General features: G+C 40.8%; 1 protein-coding gene across 3 annotated transcripts in view; it reads right to left on the bottom strand.

Moving 5' to 3' along the window:
• PEPD (peptidase D) overlaps nucleotides 1-15,010 on the bottom strand; it is a 144,808-nt gene that overhangs the window by 89,063 nt on the left and 40,735 nt on the right. For all 3 annotated transcript variants that reach the window (XM_042027690.1, XM_042027689.1, XM_042027691.1), the window contains 2 exons: nucleotides 10,881-10,956; nucleotides 9,461-9,507 (listed from right to left, as the gene is read on the bottom strand). In XM_042027690.1, coding sequence (XP_041883624.1) covers nucleotides 9,461-9,507; nucleotides 10,881-10,956 — 123 coding nt within the window. The remainder of the gene's footprint in view (nucleotides 1-9,460; nucleotides 9,508-10,880; nucleotides 10,957-15,010) is intronic.

Here is a 15,010-nt window from a genome sequence, read left to right as displayed (position 1 = left end):
CTGCCTGAAGGTTCGATTTGATTTGAGCAGCACCTCTGCTGTCTAATGTCACTCAGATTCCCCTCCAGTCCTAGCATTTTCCATGCCTTCTGCCTGCCTGCCAGAGAAGGTGTCTTGCCAGACCTGTTATTTGTGAACAAAGGACAAGTGGTGGGTTAGTGATAGTCAGTGACCATCTGGGGCAGAGCGACCATGAAATGTTAGCATTTTCTATACTGGGTGAAGTAAGGAAGGACACCAGCAGAATTTCTACCTTGGACTTACAGCAGGCAGACTTTGGCCTGTTAAGAACATTGACTGACAGAGTCCTTTGGGAGTCAGTCCTGAAGGACAAAGGAGTCCAGAAGGCTGGATATGCTATAAAAAGAACTGTTAAATACTCAGGAGCAGGCTCTCTCCATGTGTAGGAACACAAGTCGCTTGGGAGAAAGCCAGCCTAGTTAAACAGAGAACTTGGGCTGGAGATTAGGGAAAAAAAGAGCATCTATCATTTCTGGAAGAGGTGTCAGGTAACTTGGGAGGACTACAAGGATGACACAAAGCCATGTATGGGAAGATCAGATGAGTCAATGCCCAACTAGAACTGCTACAGTTAAAGACAACAAAAAAGTTTCTATAAAAACCTCGGCAGCCAAAGGAAAGTCAAGAGTGTCTCCACTGTTGAGTGCAAGAGGGTAGTTCAGTGACAGGGGATGAGGAAAAGGCAGTGGTACTTAATGCCTTCTTTGCCTCAGTCTTCAGTATCAGGACAAGCTGTCCTCAGTATAGCCTGCTCCTAGAGCTGGAAGTTGGTGATGGGTAGATGAGTGAAGCCCCCATAATCCAGAAGGAGGTGATTAGTGACCTGCCCTGCCAATGAGACACTCACAAGTCTATGGGCCCTGATGGGATCCACTCCAGACTGGCAGAAGAACTGGGCAAACCACTCTCCATCCTCTACCAGCTGTCCTGGTTAACTGGAGAAGTTCCAGCTGACTAGAAATTAGCAAATGTAACACCCACCTACAAGAAGGGTTGGAAGGGTGATGTGGGGAACTCCAGGCCTGTCAGCCTGACCTCAGTTCTGGGCAAAGTTATGGAGCATATCATCCTGAGTGCCATCACACGGCCTGTGCAGGACAACCAGGGGATCAAACCCAGCCAATACGGATTTATAAAACGCAGATCCTGCTGGATCAATGTGATCATCTTCTATGACACAGTGACCACTTAGCAGAGGAGGGGAAGGCTGTGGATGTGTCTATCTAGACCTCAGTAAAGCATTTGACACTATCTCCCACAGAATTCTCCTGGAGAAACTGGCTGCTTGTGGCTTAGATGGGTGGACTCTGATAGGTAAAAAAGTGGCTGACAGCCAGGCCCAGAGAGTTGTGGTGAATGAAGCTAAATCCAGCTGGGGCCAGTTGCTAGTGGTGCTCCTCAGGGCTCCGTTCTGGGGCTGGTCCTGGTTATCACCTTTATTGATGATTTGTGTGTGGGGATTGAGAGCACCCTCAGTAAATTTGCAGCCAGCCAGTTGGGTGGGAGTGTGGATCTGCTGGAGGACGGGAAGGCTCCGCTGCCAGACTGGGACAGACTCGATCAATGGGCCAAGGACAACGGTGCGAGGTTCCACAAGGCCAAGTGCCACATCCTGCAGGTCACCAGCTGCCTCGGTATGAGCCAATGTGTGCCCAAGTGGGCAACAGGACAGCGGCACCTGGCCAGTGTCAGCACTAGTGTGGGCAGCAGGACCAGGGCAGTGCCTGTCCCTCTGTGCTGGGCACTGGTGAGCACATCTTGAGTGCTGCGTCCAGCTCTGGGCCCCTCGTGAAAAAGGACATTGAGGGGCTGGAGCGTGTCCAGAGAAGGGCAACAAGGCTTATGAAGGGTTGAGAAAGCGTCCCATGAGGAGTAGCTGAGCAAGCTGGGTTTGTTCCATCTGGAGAAGAGGAGGCTCAGACCACACTCTCTCCAGCTCCCTGACAGGAGGGTGCAGTGAGCTGAGGCTGATCTCTTCTGCCGTGCTTACAGTGAGAGGACAAGAGGAAATGTCCTCAAGCTGAGACAGGAGAGACTCAGATTAGGTATCAGAAAAAAATTTTTCACTGTTACAATAGACATTAGAAATGCTGCTTAATAAGCTGTAAGGTGTCACTTGTTCACTATGATGATGAGGATGCTCTAAGAGCAAATTTGGAGAAGAATTTATGCAGCGGGCATGCCAGCAGCAAGGAACAAAATCTGCTCTTTTTCTTTTCATGTGTGTAAAATAGGTTTAATCTTCAGGTCCGTGTGTGATATCGTGACATTAATGGACAGTCTTAGTATTCTACCCATTTCCTTCAAGTTGAGCTTCCGGTCTCTGATCATGATCATGAACAATTCTGTTTATCAAAAGATGGCCAATGAACACAAAGTTCTCAGATCTCTGCTTTATCAGTAATTAGCAACAATTATTGAGGTAAAGCTTACAATGCAGATAAAGCCTCACATATGGTAGAATCTTTACTTTTGACTTGCCTGAACAAGCTTGAACAAAATCCACATCAAATAATAATTTCAGCCTGCTGCCTTTACAATGAGTTTCATTTCACATATCTCCAATCTTAGCTTGTCACTAGCAATGTTAATTAGTTCACTATCTCAATGCCACACTAGAGTCAGTAAAAACTGAGATCATTGCCGATTTGAGAAGAAAGCTTGTTTTTCCTTTAATATAGTAATAGTTGCTGCGGTGACTAATAGTAAGTCACCGTAGAAAACATCCATAGAAATTAATAATGCTTCCAATTTTCAATCAGTTACAAAATTAAAATAAAAATTGCTCCTACTTTTTCGTTTCCAAAAAGATAACCAAAGTATAATTATGAATTATCACATTTACTGTATTACTAACCCTGTGAGGACATACAGTGACACAGCATTCCAAGCTGGGTTATCCCTTGCTATGCCATGAGCCAAGTTCTGTATGCACACATGTGGTTTACATCCTGCCACAGCTCTCTTTCTGAAGGGAATCATTTTCCAATATGAGCATGGTAATTGTTCTTTGGTATCTCTGGGATGACGCTTATTTTAAAACTCTCACATGGTCCAATTTCACAGGTCTTTTGTAGAAGGTAAAACCCAATTATGTGGAATTTCAATCACAAGTCACAAGAGTGGCCTGTGCAGTTAAACAGTACTCTTGCACCAGGAGATGACTGAAAGACAGGACATCTGAGCTTCCCCCAGGACCACCTGCAAAGGGAAAATGCTGAGAGGTTACTGGGGATATACTAAAACTGCTCTGCTCTCTCCCAGCAGCTAATGGAGTCCATCACCAACCACCATGAACATACTGACCAGCAGTTCAGGTAAAATGGGTCTCCAAGGTTGCAGTGCCCCAAGAAGTTTCTAACTTCCACATTTCTCCTCCCAGCTGTGCAGAAGAGGGAGAGCAGGCCAACTGGAAGTGAGTATATGTTTGCCAGGGCTGGGGCAGCTGAAACCTCTCCAGTGGATTTACATCTCCTAGAGCAGGTGAGACAGGAATCTTCCTGCTCACAGGTAATCCTCTCCCCCATTACTGCTGAGTCATGTGTGCACATATTTGCAATTGTGCCTGCCTCTGTATGGCACAGAAGAGAAACAATGCTCAGGGGTTTTCTAAAGCAATTTTAAAATGTAGATTTATTTAAAGACTACAACCTTACTTCAGCTGGATTAGGAAACGAGTGGTGACAGCTTAATTTAAAACATCAAAGGACCAGCTGTACATACGGAAGGTAGGCAGGAGGGGAAGGCTGCAGGAAGTGTCTCTCTGAATCCAGTTGCTCTTCCAGGCAAACACATAATATCTGACTTCCCTCTGGGCACTGAACACATGAGATTCAGCAGCTAACTCAAATGAAGCAATTAGCAGGTACCCAGCATTTGCTGTCAGAGCTGTCAGCACTAAGCTACCTACCTGGCCCTGGACACTGTAGGTCATTCGGTAACACCATTTTTAGGAAGTCCTGGATCACCCCTGCTGCCCCTAACACGGGCACAGGTACAAAACCACCGGCTCAGCTACTCCTTCCCTGCCAGCTCCAGTGTATCCATGCTGAACAGAAGCTCCCAGGCTGCTGTGTAGTGAGGATTTCTTGCTAAAAACAGAGATTGTGGCTAATCCACTTCTTCCTTCAACCCTTGTGCTAGAACTAGATACACAGACAATAATATCAGGTACAGGATCATCTTACACCAAACCACCATCCAGACAGCAGGCAGACTCCTGTCCTACCACACAGGCCTGCAGAAACAAAGGAAAAATTAGTGGACTGTGTTGGGGTTTCTAAAATGCAGGAAAAGGTCACCTTCTGCCTCTCTCTGTTTTTCATGTATTTTAAAGTTTTAAAACTAACCTTTTGAGAGCAGCACCCTACATTTAAAAACACATCACCTCTAATTGCAAGGCAGTTTGGGAAATAAGGCAGCCAAGCCATTCCTGGCTACACAACACTAACTGTTAAAAAAAAAAAAAGAAGGAATAGAAAAAGACATAAAAGATGTACCAGTAACTGAGCAGACTGACATGCTGCTTGAGACTAACAGAGTCCTGGTCTTTTGCTTAATAAAAATACACAAATACCAGTGAGGGTCATGACACAATTCAACACTATTCTCATGCCAAAAAGCAACTGTGGAATATTCACCTGTGTATTTTTGTCAGCTGCAGTGGGTATTTCTTATTTACTATCTATGCACACTTAGGTGAAGGACTTACTAAGGTTATAATTAAGCTGAAATTCTATCCAACCTCAAGAAAAAGACCCAAATATTTTTGAGGATCATTTGCTGCAGAAGTCAGCAACTTTTTCAAAAACATTCAAAGAGCAAAATCATCAGGAAATGGTAAGTGGCAAATACTGATTAGCTAAAATAATCAGCATTTCACTAAAAGGAAATACTCAAAGGAAAACAAAATTATTCTGGCTATTTTCTCATTTTTAGTGAAATAACATGTATGTTTTATTTTCAGTTTGTTCCACTGGAGCAGATGAGAGAGAGAAAAATGAAAGATGAGAACCATAATCTGTGAGAGTGCTCTCAGAGTTCCACAGATAGTGAAATTTAACACTGACAGATACAACAGCAACTCATCTCAGAGCCCAAGCTCTTCTCTGGAATCAGGGACAGCACTGAAAAGAACAGGGATAAAGAACTTTTATCAGCCTCAGCTGGTAAGAGGCAAGGTATAAAAACAGTCTGTAAGCATTGTAAACCAACAAGAAAAAACCTCTGTAACTGCTTTCTTGCCATTTTATTCTTCAAATTATTGCTGTTATAGCAGAGTGGAGTTTAAGTTTAGTATTAACTGCTACAAGATCTCTACAATTATTTCCCCTCACAACAAAGAATTTTTTCCTAATATCCCATCTAGCCCTGGCCTCTGTCAGTTGGAAGCCATTCCCCCTTGTCCTGTCACTCCAAGTCTTTGTACGTAGTCTCTCTCCATCTTTCTGGTAGCTCACTTGACGTACTGAAGGCCACAGTGATGTCACCCCAAAGCTTCTCCTCTGCAGGCTGAACAATGCCAGCTCTGGCAGCCTTTCCTCCCAGCAGAGCTGCTCCATCCCTCTGCTCATGCTGCTGCCTCCTCTGGGCTCTGTGCAGCAGCTCCAGGTCCTTCCTGTGCTGGCCCCAGGGCTGGGGCAGCTCTGCAGGTGGGGTCTCAGCTGAGGGGCAGAATCCCCCCTCCGCTACTGCCCACATTGTCTGCCCCCTGTACACTGGCCAATGTCCCCTGTACACTAGCCAACACCCCCTGTATACTAGCCAACACCCCCTGTACACTAAGCACTGCTCCTTTGTTTTAATAGACTCCACTTTACAGTTTCAGGACCCAAGTTTTGGACACTGGAATCACAGTTACTTGCGTGGTAACCCCAAGGTGCTCCTGTGCTGAGCAGCAGCAGAAGTTTCAGAGACACTCACATAATCCAGGGAGGTGTCAGACAAGGGAACGGGTGTTTAGGCCTGGTTTAGTGCTGCCCGGTGTCATCGAGGCAGTGATAAATACATCATAATTTAATGAACTCAGGACTGTGCACACACTCCTACTGATGCCATGATGATTTTTGCCTTTTCTTTTATACCCCTTTTAGATACCTTTTTATAGCTTTTGTATTTAGTGTTTTTTAGCCTACATTCTTAGACTTATTTGTCAAGCTAGGAGACTGAACATCTTAGAAGCCTCATAGTTAGGGATCAGAAGGCCTCAGACCCCAAGGTCCTCTCCAGAACACATTCTGTAAACTAAGATAGAATCATCCAGGGGAAGGTTCCTTGGGGAGGGGGGCTCACTTGAGCCTCTCACTGGGGAATCTTTGATAGATCTGCTAATTAGTAAAATCTATAATGTGATACCAGATCTATCAGGGATGTGCATTGCAGGGTGCGTTTTGGCCCATCCCACCTGAGCATGGTGCATCTAAGGATCCTTAAAATAAATACAGAGGTAAAATCCCTTTTTCCCTTCTAACTGTGTTTGATTCTTGATTTTAAGACTAGGAAAAGGCATCACTATCACAGTGACACCAAAAGGGTTAATTCAATTTTTACTGTGCCTGAGAAGCTTTTAGCAAAGAAACAAGGCATGCAAAAGCTGCTTTCAGGAAGGACAGTTGGAAGATAAGAAGATATCTGACTCAAGAATGCCATGACAGACAAAACAGGACTGAATCTATGGGAACATGGGGTAGGATTTATGGTAATAGAAAAATTTTAATATGCATGTAGCAACTGTATATAAGTAACACTCTTACAGAACCATGTGTCCAGGTTAGGTTAGGATCTCCTGCATGAACCTCAGGCCTGAATAAATGATGCCCTCTCTAACACAACATTAGTGCTGGAGAGTCTTATTCTGATATTTCAGGCATTTGGTAACAACAGCACCTTCAGTGCTATTAAGAGGATAAACCCCCACAAAAATGGGTGATGCATACAACAGCTGTGTGTCCAGAACTCATGATGCAGGAAGTCACTTGCCTGTTGCTACAGCATACACTTTCTCATCATTCCCCAATCAAACTGACAATTCCAAGCAGCCACCCCAATCTTAAACATGTTCTTTCTAATAAAAAGGGAACAAATAAGGAAACGCACAGAGGATTCCACACTTCATTTGGTAAACGGTACACAGATGAAATCTAGAAATTGATAAACACTGATCTAGAGAAGTTATCTCCAGGCCTTTAGAGCACTCTGAAACAGATGACTGTAGGTGCTAATTAGTACTTTCGGTGTGCTTATATATACACACAAAACATTTTTGTCTATATATGCACACTTAAACAACTTTGCTGAAATCACAGATTTTATTCACATACTTCTCAAGCTGAAGGGATTTCTTGTACCATTTTGCTATATTTTTAACAATATACTCACTACAGAGCAGTTTCATAATTAAAAGCCTTTAATTAAAGAAGATTAATTAAACATGAGATAAGCACAAACACTAAACAAACTGCTTCAGAGAAAACTCAGAATCTGACCTACCAAAATGACTTTATATGCAATTACACATGCTGTGAATTACTGTTTGTAGATAATTGCCCTGGCTGTCTCCTTAAAGTCAACCGACCACACATTAAAGTTAAATAATATCAAACCAAAAAAGAAGTCGGGGCTGATTGGAGTTGCAGTTAAATGCATTTATTTTTTATATATCTCAGTATTAACACAGTACTGGTTCAAAATCATTTACCAGGGTTTATCCAAATGGACAAAGAAAAGGCGACACTTAGGTACTACATCCAGTAACAGAAAAATTTAATTGCTTTTGGGATCTCTGCCATTATTCTTCCTAGCAGACAGAAGAATAGCAGACAGGATTTACATTTGTAGGGCCCTTTTTCCCTAAAGGAATGGGTGCAGGGATGAATTCCAACAGTAAAAGAAACTGAAGTTCTAATTATAGTCTCCAAGACAGACACAGTAGAGCAGTCTGCCAAGACCTCTTTCATTAGCTAAATAACTTCAAACTCTTTCAAGATGTGTAATCTATCAAGAGGTATGGAAGAATAGAAGGCAATTTTAAATAGGTGTAATAGCAGCCTAATTTATTTTTTTTTCAATTGATAGAGAGAAATAATCTTTTCAAAAGGTTGATGTGTATGGAAGGAGCTAGCCAGGGAAGAATGAAAGTCCTGGAGAAAAAACGTAATACACTGTGTAGATTTAGAGAAGACTGTTTATATACATATTTGTTGTATGATGTTTAAATCAAACTGCCAGGATCATGACATTTAAAAGCACCTGGGAACAAATTCTGCTCTATGGAAATTTTGATTGCTAATGACTTCCAGAGGCAAAATTTCACTATCAGCATGTATAGCATGGCCAGTGAGTAAAAGGAACACAAACACAAAGTTCATAAATAAAGTTAAAGACAGAATGTAAACAATATATTATTTTTCTATTACCTGGTGGCATATGTAAATGCAATTTGAAGCACTGACAAATTACAGGCATGAGCCTATAGTATCTGCAGAAATTTAAACTGCTTAAATGTAACATTAGCTTCTTCATATTGCATATGTTCTACAGGCTTTATTTGTCTTTTGAACTACCTTGAAATCCTGATGACAAATATTGTGGTCTCTTTATATTCCCTTCCCTGGGTGGTGCTCTAGCCTGCTTACAAGCCTTTGAAAAATTACTGCCAAGAAACAACAGTAACTGACATATGACTGGTATTTTCTATTTCTTCATTATGCAAATACTTTGAAAATTGAAAATACCGTGTACAAACTAAAAATAAATGGACTTGATGATCAAAACCATGCTTTATAAGATAAATGCTGATGATCTAATGTAAACATTGATTCCAGAGAGGAGGCAATGTTTCCCTTAGATCTAGACTCATCATTACTGTATCAGCTAGGACCAGCCAAACCCCTCATGGATGCCTGTACAGCTTGTTCTCTTCAACGTAAGAGAGATCTGCTGCTTTCTCATTGACTTCTCAGCAGCTATAGAGCACCCATTACACATGTGAGCTGAGCTCCTTGCACAGGCTAAGTACAGGTACTGCTGGCTTGTAATTGCAGACAAAATGTAATTGAACACAGCCTTTCATAAGACTCTTAAACACCCACACATGCAGTCTTCTAAGCATAACCAGACTAAATGTTTAACCATAAACACCGTTTTACTGGATGGCTTCAAACAATGAAAACAGCTATTTCATACAGCTTCTGTAAATTACTGTGACTCCAGGAAGAGAGATATGCTACACTTAACCAAAAAATAATCACCCCCATCAAATGCACATTTGAAACAGATGAAGTACCACCTCAAAATAACAAAATAATGCTTACAGTGGCCTCAAACAGCAATGAGCTCTCAGTCCAGCTGAATCCATGATACTGGATTGTCTCAGCTATTGCTTTTCCCCCTACTACAGAGATATTCTCCTTTTTATTATAATTACTGTAAGAACTCTTACCTCTCCATCTCGTATTCTTTCATTCCTACTTTTACGGCCTTCATTACCTGGAAGATACATATTAGCATGGGACCATCATAGCAGAAGGGAATCTCATATTTATAAATTTATGCTTTATGACTATCTCCAGAGAAACCTATATTACAAAAATATCTTCTGTACTTCATTTAAATTTACATCAATAGATGTATTTTAAAACTACACTGTTTAATCTTTAAGAATGCCTGCAGTCTCCAACAATAAAGCAAGTTTAATTGCCAAACTACTATATCCTAATGAAGTGCAGCACACCAAAATACCAATGTTTAATTGTGAAAGTTCTGTGAACATGGCAGCAAATCCTTTTGTTCTACTTTGGCAAAACAAAGCTATGAAGTGGATTATCCTACAATGGGAGAGTCTCTTTCATACTTTGCAATCCGAATCAACAGAAAACTACTGGAGTTAACACCGGTTTATAAGTCATAAATCTGATCCTTATTCTCAGATTTGCTAAGAAAATTTTGTCTATTTCTGTATTATAGAAGTTCTAGGCAGCTGCTCTACAAAAAAAAATTACTTTCAGGTATGATAAGATTATTCAAGGATGATGAAAAAGTAAGGAGTGTGAATGCAAAATGCCTATCCCTTGAGTTTTCAATTTTACAATATTAATTTTAAAACATTCCTTCACGTCATAGTTCAGATATCTGAGGAGCAGGAGCCAAGACAACAGCTGGGTAAGTAACCTCATCAGTTACTTTTACCTAAGCTCCCTCTGGTCATCACCACTCTCAGAACTCACAGCACATCTGCATCTCTATATGGAGTACAGGACTGATACCCAAGTTAACTTCATCATCACCACCAGGAGATCAGTACAGCTCCCCCGGTACAGTGCCAGGTCCAACCTGAGCAGCCTTGCTGAGAGCCTGGACTTGTTTTGCCACACTGGTATGGCAACAGAATAGCAGGGTTCAGCACTGCCCCAGGGACATACCCCACTCTGAGGAATCCTTTCCCTGTCCTACACTGTGCATGGAAAGACTTCCCCAGTCCACTGGGATCTGTAGACAGTTACCTGCTGGGTAAACTTTTCAGAGCTGCACACAGGCCTGAAAAACCTTGGTCTTTTCTTTCTCCATCATTATACAAGTATTTGTGCACACAGAATAGATAGACTGCAAGCAGGCCTCCTTCTGCTGAGGCTCCAGCTCTTCCCCAAACGCACACTTCACCTCTCACGTATCACAAAAGCACCAGTGAGTTCAAGGACAATACAAGGTATATTACAGGGCTGCAATAGGAGGATATTATCCTCTTATTTCTATCCAGCCTTTCCATTATTTTATTACTAAGCAATTCTGGGTTGCTGGGGACATTTTCTGAGTACCACTGGTACACTAAGAGCAAAAATTATTAACAGTAAAGGATCCATTACCTCTTTATGAGCTTCACTGGAGATTTTATTGGTGTAGCGCAGAACTTCCAACTCCATGTCTGTCTTAATGACACGACTTTAAGAGAAGAAGAACAGATAGCATGTTAGGCTGCAACTTCACAGCTTAAGAATACAAAATGAAAAAACTCTGAAAATAATATGTATCACCTATAATAAGATTAGAACAAGTACACCTCAAGAGCAAACAGCTATTACAGTATTCATGACAGCAAAGTATTGTTGGCATTGATTCAGCATTAGCAAAACAATCTTACAAAGGGAAGTCACAAGAATTTCAAACATCAGCCTGTCCTATTTAATACCTATGAACAAGTGGTTCAACCAATATTTTTTCAACTCATTCTACAATACATTAGGAACAAAACCAAGGCAATTCTGCATTTGTGATGACTCTAACACTACTTCAAATGGAACATTTCTACAAGCATGCTTGATTTCCTTTTAAACACAGTTCGAAACTATTTTACATAATTAAATTCCCAGAGCTCCAAAATTTCTGTTCAGCACAGTCGCAACTCCCTCCTATTTGCAATACCTCAAAAGGTGGGTGGGGGTGGTGTGAAAAAATGCTATTTTTGTTTGGTATTAAAAACCCAAACCATGAAATTCAGAAACCAAAGCAGCAGTAATTACAGCCATGATGTCCATTCTTTCACATGCCTCTGAAGGAAAATAAAAAACAAAAAAACCCTAAGCAAACCAATGCCCTAAAAACCCCATCCTACTCTTTGTGCCTTATGAGATACTGAATTTGTGTATGTTTATGTGACTTGATACTCTCTTGTGAACTCATCTCAAAAATGCACCGTTTAACGCTTCTCTACTACATGTATTTCTATCATGTATTTCAAATAAAAGCAGCCATTTAGTGTGACATGAACAGTAAAGCAGACACAGTTCCATAACCTCTATTAAACACCACATACCCCTTCCACTGTTACACAAACTGAATTCCTAGTATTTTTCATGCCCATCTCAAAGGCAGCTGTGAAGTACATACTTACTGTTTACAAAGTACAGAACAACACCTATTGAATTGCATGGAAATATTTCAATCATATTTTCAAGCTGCACTCCAGAGTTTGCAGCAGTTACAAAGAACCATAACTGTTACACTTTGAAACTGCCACCAAGACCCCTCTTCTTATTGTAACACGCTCATCCTCACACTGCTGTAGAAAACTATTTAGGGTATTTCTGCTCTGTAGTTTGTTTTAATGAGTCCAGAAACAGGTTTCTCAGCCATGGGTGCCTCTGATGTGAGATTACAGCATTTCCCACAGACGGTGTGTTACTACAGCACAGCCACTCCCCTTCAAACACAACTCTTCTGGTAAGAGTAAAGGTACCTTTGTAAAATCCTGATATTGATCAAAATGCTTTTACAAACAGAAACACTGCAGAGGGGAATTTTTCTCAGTTAATTGGAATATGACACAAAATAATCACTATGCAATCGAGAATGAGAAGTACAAGGTTTTAAAATGCACACCCAGGTGAAAAAATTATACTGGGATGATAAAACCTGCTGACAATGAGTGAGGAAACAAATTTCTGCTCCTGTCTTTCAGCCAAGACATAAAAAAGAGTGGCTCAAATATATTCCAGTTAGAATGAGGTAGCAAAGGCTTACAGATTTTTAAATTTTTTCTTTTAAATCCTGTTCCTTGGAAGCCTGCATGTGCTAGCAGTGTAATTTAATACTTGTTTGATGTGCCTCCATATTACTTTCAATATACAGTACATATCCATGCTCTGCAATTGCCTGAAAAATAGGTTGCTTCATAATTCAGCTATCTAATCTTTTTGTTGGACTCTGCTAGTAATACAAGCTAGTAACTGCTGCACAGCAAGTGCAAACAGTATTAGAAACCATTTCCCTTGACGTAGGCATAAGGCTTCAGGATCAAATTTGTATTAGATCGCAACTTCTCAGGTATCTGAATACAGAAATTCATGCTCAGCCTCAGACTGACTATTTATGCAATGCAATCCCTTCATTTACACAAGGTCAGGCACTGAAATATTTTACAGAAAATATTTAGTCATTCTGAGACCAACAAAAACCACTGCCAAACCACCAGAAGGGAGGAGAGGGAGGAGGTACAAATGTGCAGGTAACATGATCAACTTCACCAGATACCAAAATAGTTCCTGGGCTCCTATGTTAGAGTGGTACTGCTGATGGAGTCCCCACAGCATATCTGGGTAGTAGAAAAGCATGTATTTCACCACCTTCTCACTGTTTTGACAGTGCAAAAAGCAACACCCTCCCAAGCCAGCTCTACAGCAGTGGTTGGCACTTCAGGGCAACCTTGCATGTGATGAGTGTCCACAGTTCCCATGATGTTTTCCCCCACTTCCAAAATAAGGATAGGAAGAAAATCCCACCTTTATTCATGAATGTGAACTTCAACATTCTATTAAAAACACTTCTTGGACCAGTTACAGCCTATGCATCAATGCATTAATGTTTTAATGGGGACAAATAATTTCCAGGCTCCAGCTAATGCAATTGCCAAAACATACAGATTCCACATGTAAGGCATTCCTCAGATTAGCAGTGGGGGCACTCAGTGTAATCTAGGTGAAAGAGAAGCACAAGTCTCTGACTGTCAGGACTGACCTAAAACTTTCACCTTTTTTTCTTTTTCCTCATTTTACCAGTGTAAAACCATTTCTTCTTCCTCATTCTCCTTTTACACACATTTTCTGCTTTTATTTCCACTTGGCCATATGAGCAGCTAGTCCTTTCACACGTCCATCACCCAACAGGAGAGAGAAACTTTAATATAAACAAGTATCATTTCAATCCTGAAATTGCATTTGGGCATTTTAAATTTCTGGATACCAAATGACATGCATGACCTAATCAAGCGGTCAAGAGCATATAGAATTTGAGGCAATTATGAGGCTGAAACTCACATAACTCAACTGTATTTTTCTAAACCAGTGCTCTCCTCAAAGATACACAAATTGGTTCTCTATGTGCATTCTGCAGCACTGATAACGCTGCCAGAAGTATTTGTTTCCAGTTACCAGATCAGTGTTTTATCAGCTGGCTTGTTTTGCTGTTTTTTAGTACATGTGTGCAACCTTAATGTCTCCTTTCTGTGACATATACGGAAAACTCCTGGGAACGCCCACTCCTCCTTTCCCTTCTGGAAATACTAGATTTACAGACCACCTAATAAGTAAGGATGATGCCCATGTAGACAGACTTCACAGTCCTGCCTTATCTTTACCCTTTCTCACCTCTGCTGTTACCTTTCCACATTTTATTTATAGAAATTTCTCTACCACAGTTTATAAATTTATGCTCTTCTGCAGTGCATAAAAACTTGCTAACTGAATTAGCATCAAAGCCAGCAAACATAGCAAACATATGCAAAGGAGAGGCATCACAGTACAATTCTGAAAGACAGGTGCATGAACACCAAAGACAAGAGTTCAAAAAAATGTTAAGAGGTTTACAACATAGATAGAAAAACCTCTGAAAACACAAAAAGCAAATGCACAGCTTTAAGACAGTAACATGCAGATCACTTTTCACAAAGAAATAATTATAGCTTTCCCTCAAAATAATGCAAAATACAGAACATAGGAAATCTTCCACATAAAACTATCAAACCCCATTTTCATTGAGATTACAGGAAAATACAATATATACAGGCACAAAGAGAGCTGCACATTACTAAATGTTGACTTCTAGCACCACCACGATTATGATAGACAGACACTGGCAAAATACAGGAACCAAAGGTCATTTGGCTAAGTGTTGGTGTCAGACCTTCTGATTACTAAGGAGATCATTTGGACAAGTTCAAATTTTTTCTTCTGTTATACGACATTTTCTTTTCAAAACTCTGACATCAATACTCAGCATAGCCATTCACTATGAAACTTGCAGTGGAAGCCTTTAAATTTAAAGTTTTAAAATTTGTTTGGAAATACACACACTCCATAAAATGAAAAAAAAAAAATTAAAACACCATCTGAAAACTGCTGAAATCCAGTGTAAGGTTGAATTCTTCTCTGTTTTATCCTTCAGTTCCATACCAAGTCAGAAAATGCTGAGATCTTGGGAAAGGTAAGCAAGAGAGGCAACA

Source organism: Corvus kubaryi, unplaced genomic scaffold (genome assembly GCF_017639235.1).
Source record: "Corvus kubaryi isolate FWS band 111438036 unplaced genomic scaffold, C.kubaryi_AGA036_p1.0 37300, whole genome shotgun sequence".
Classification (NCBI taxonomy): domain Eukaryota; kingdom Metazoa; phylum Chordata; class Aves; order Passeriformes; family Corvidae; genus Corvus; species Corvus kubaryi.
This window is presented reverse-complemented; position numbering and strand designations above follow the sequence as displayed.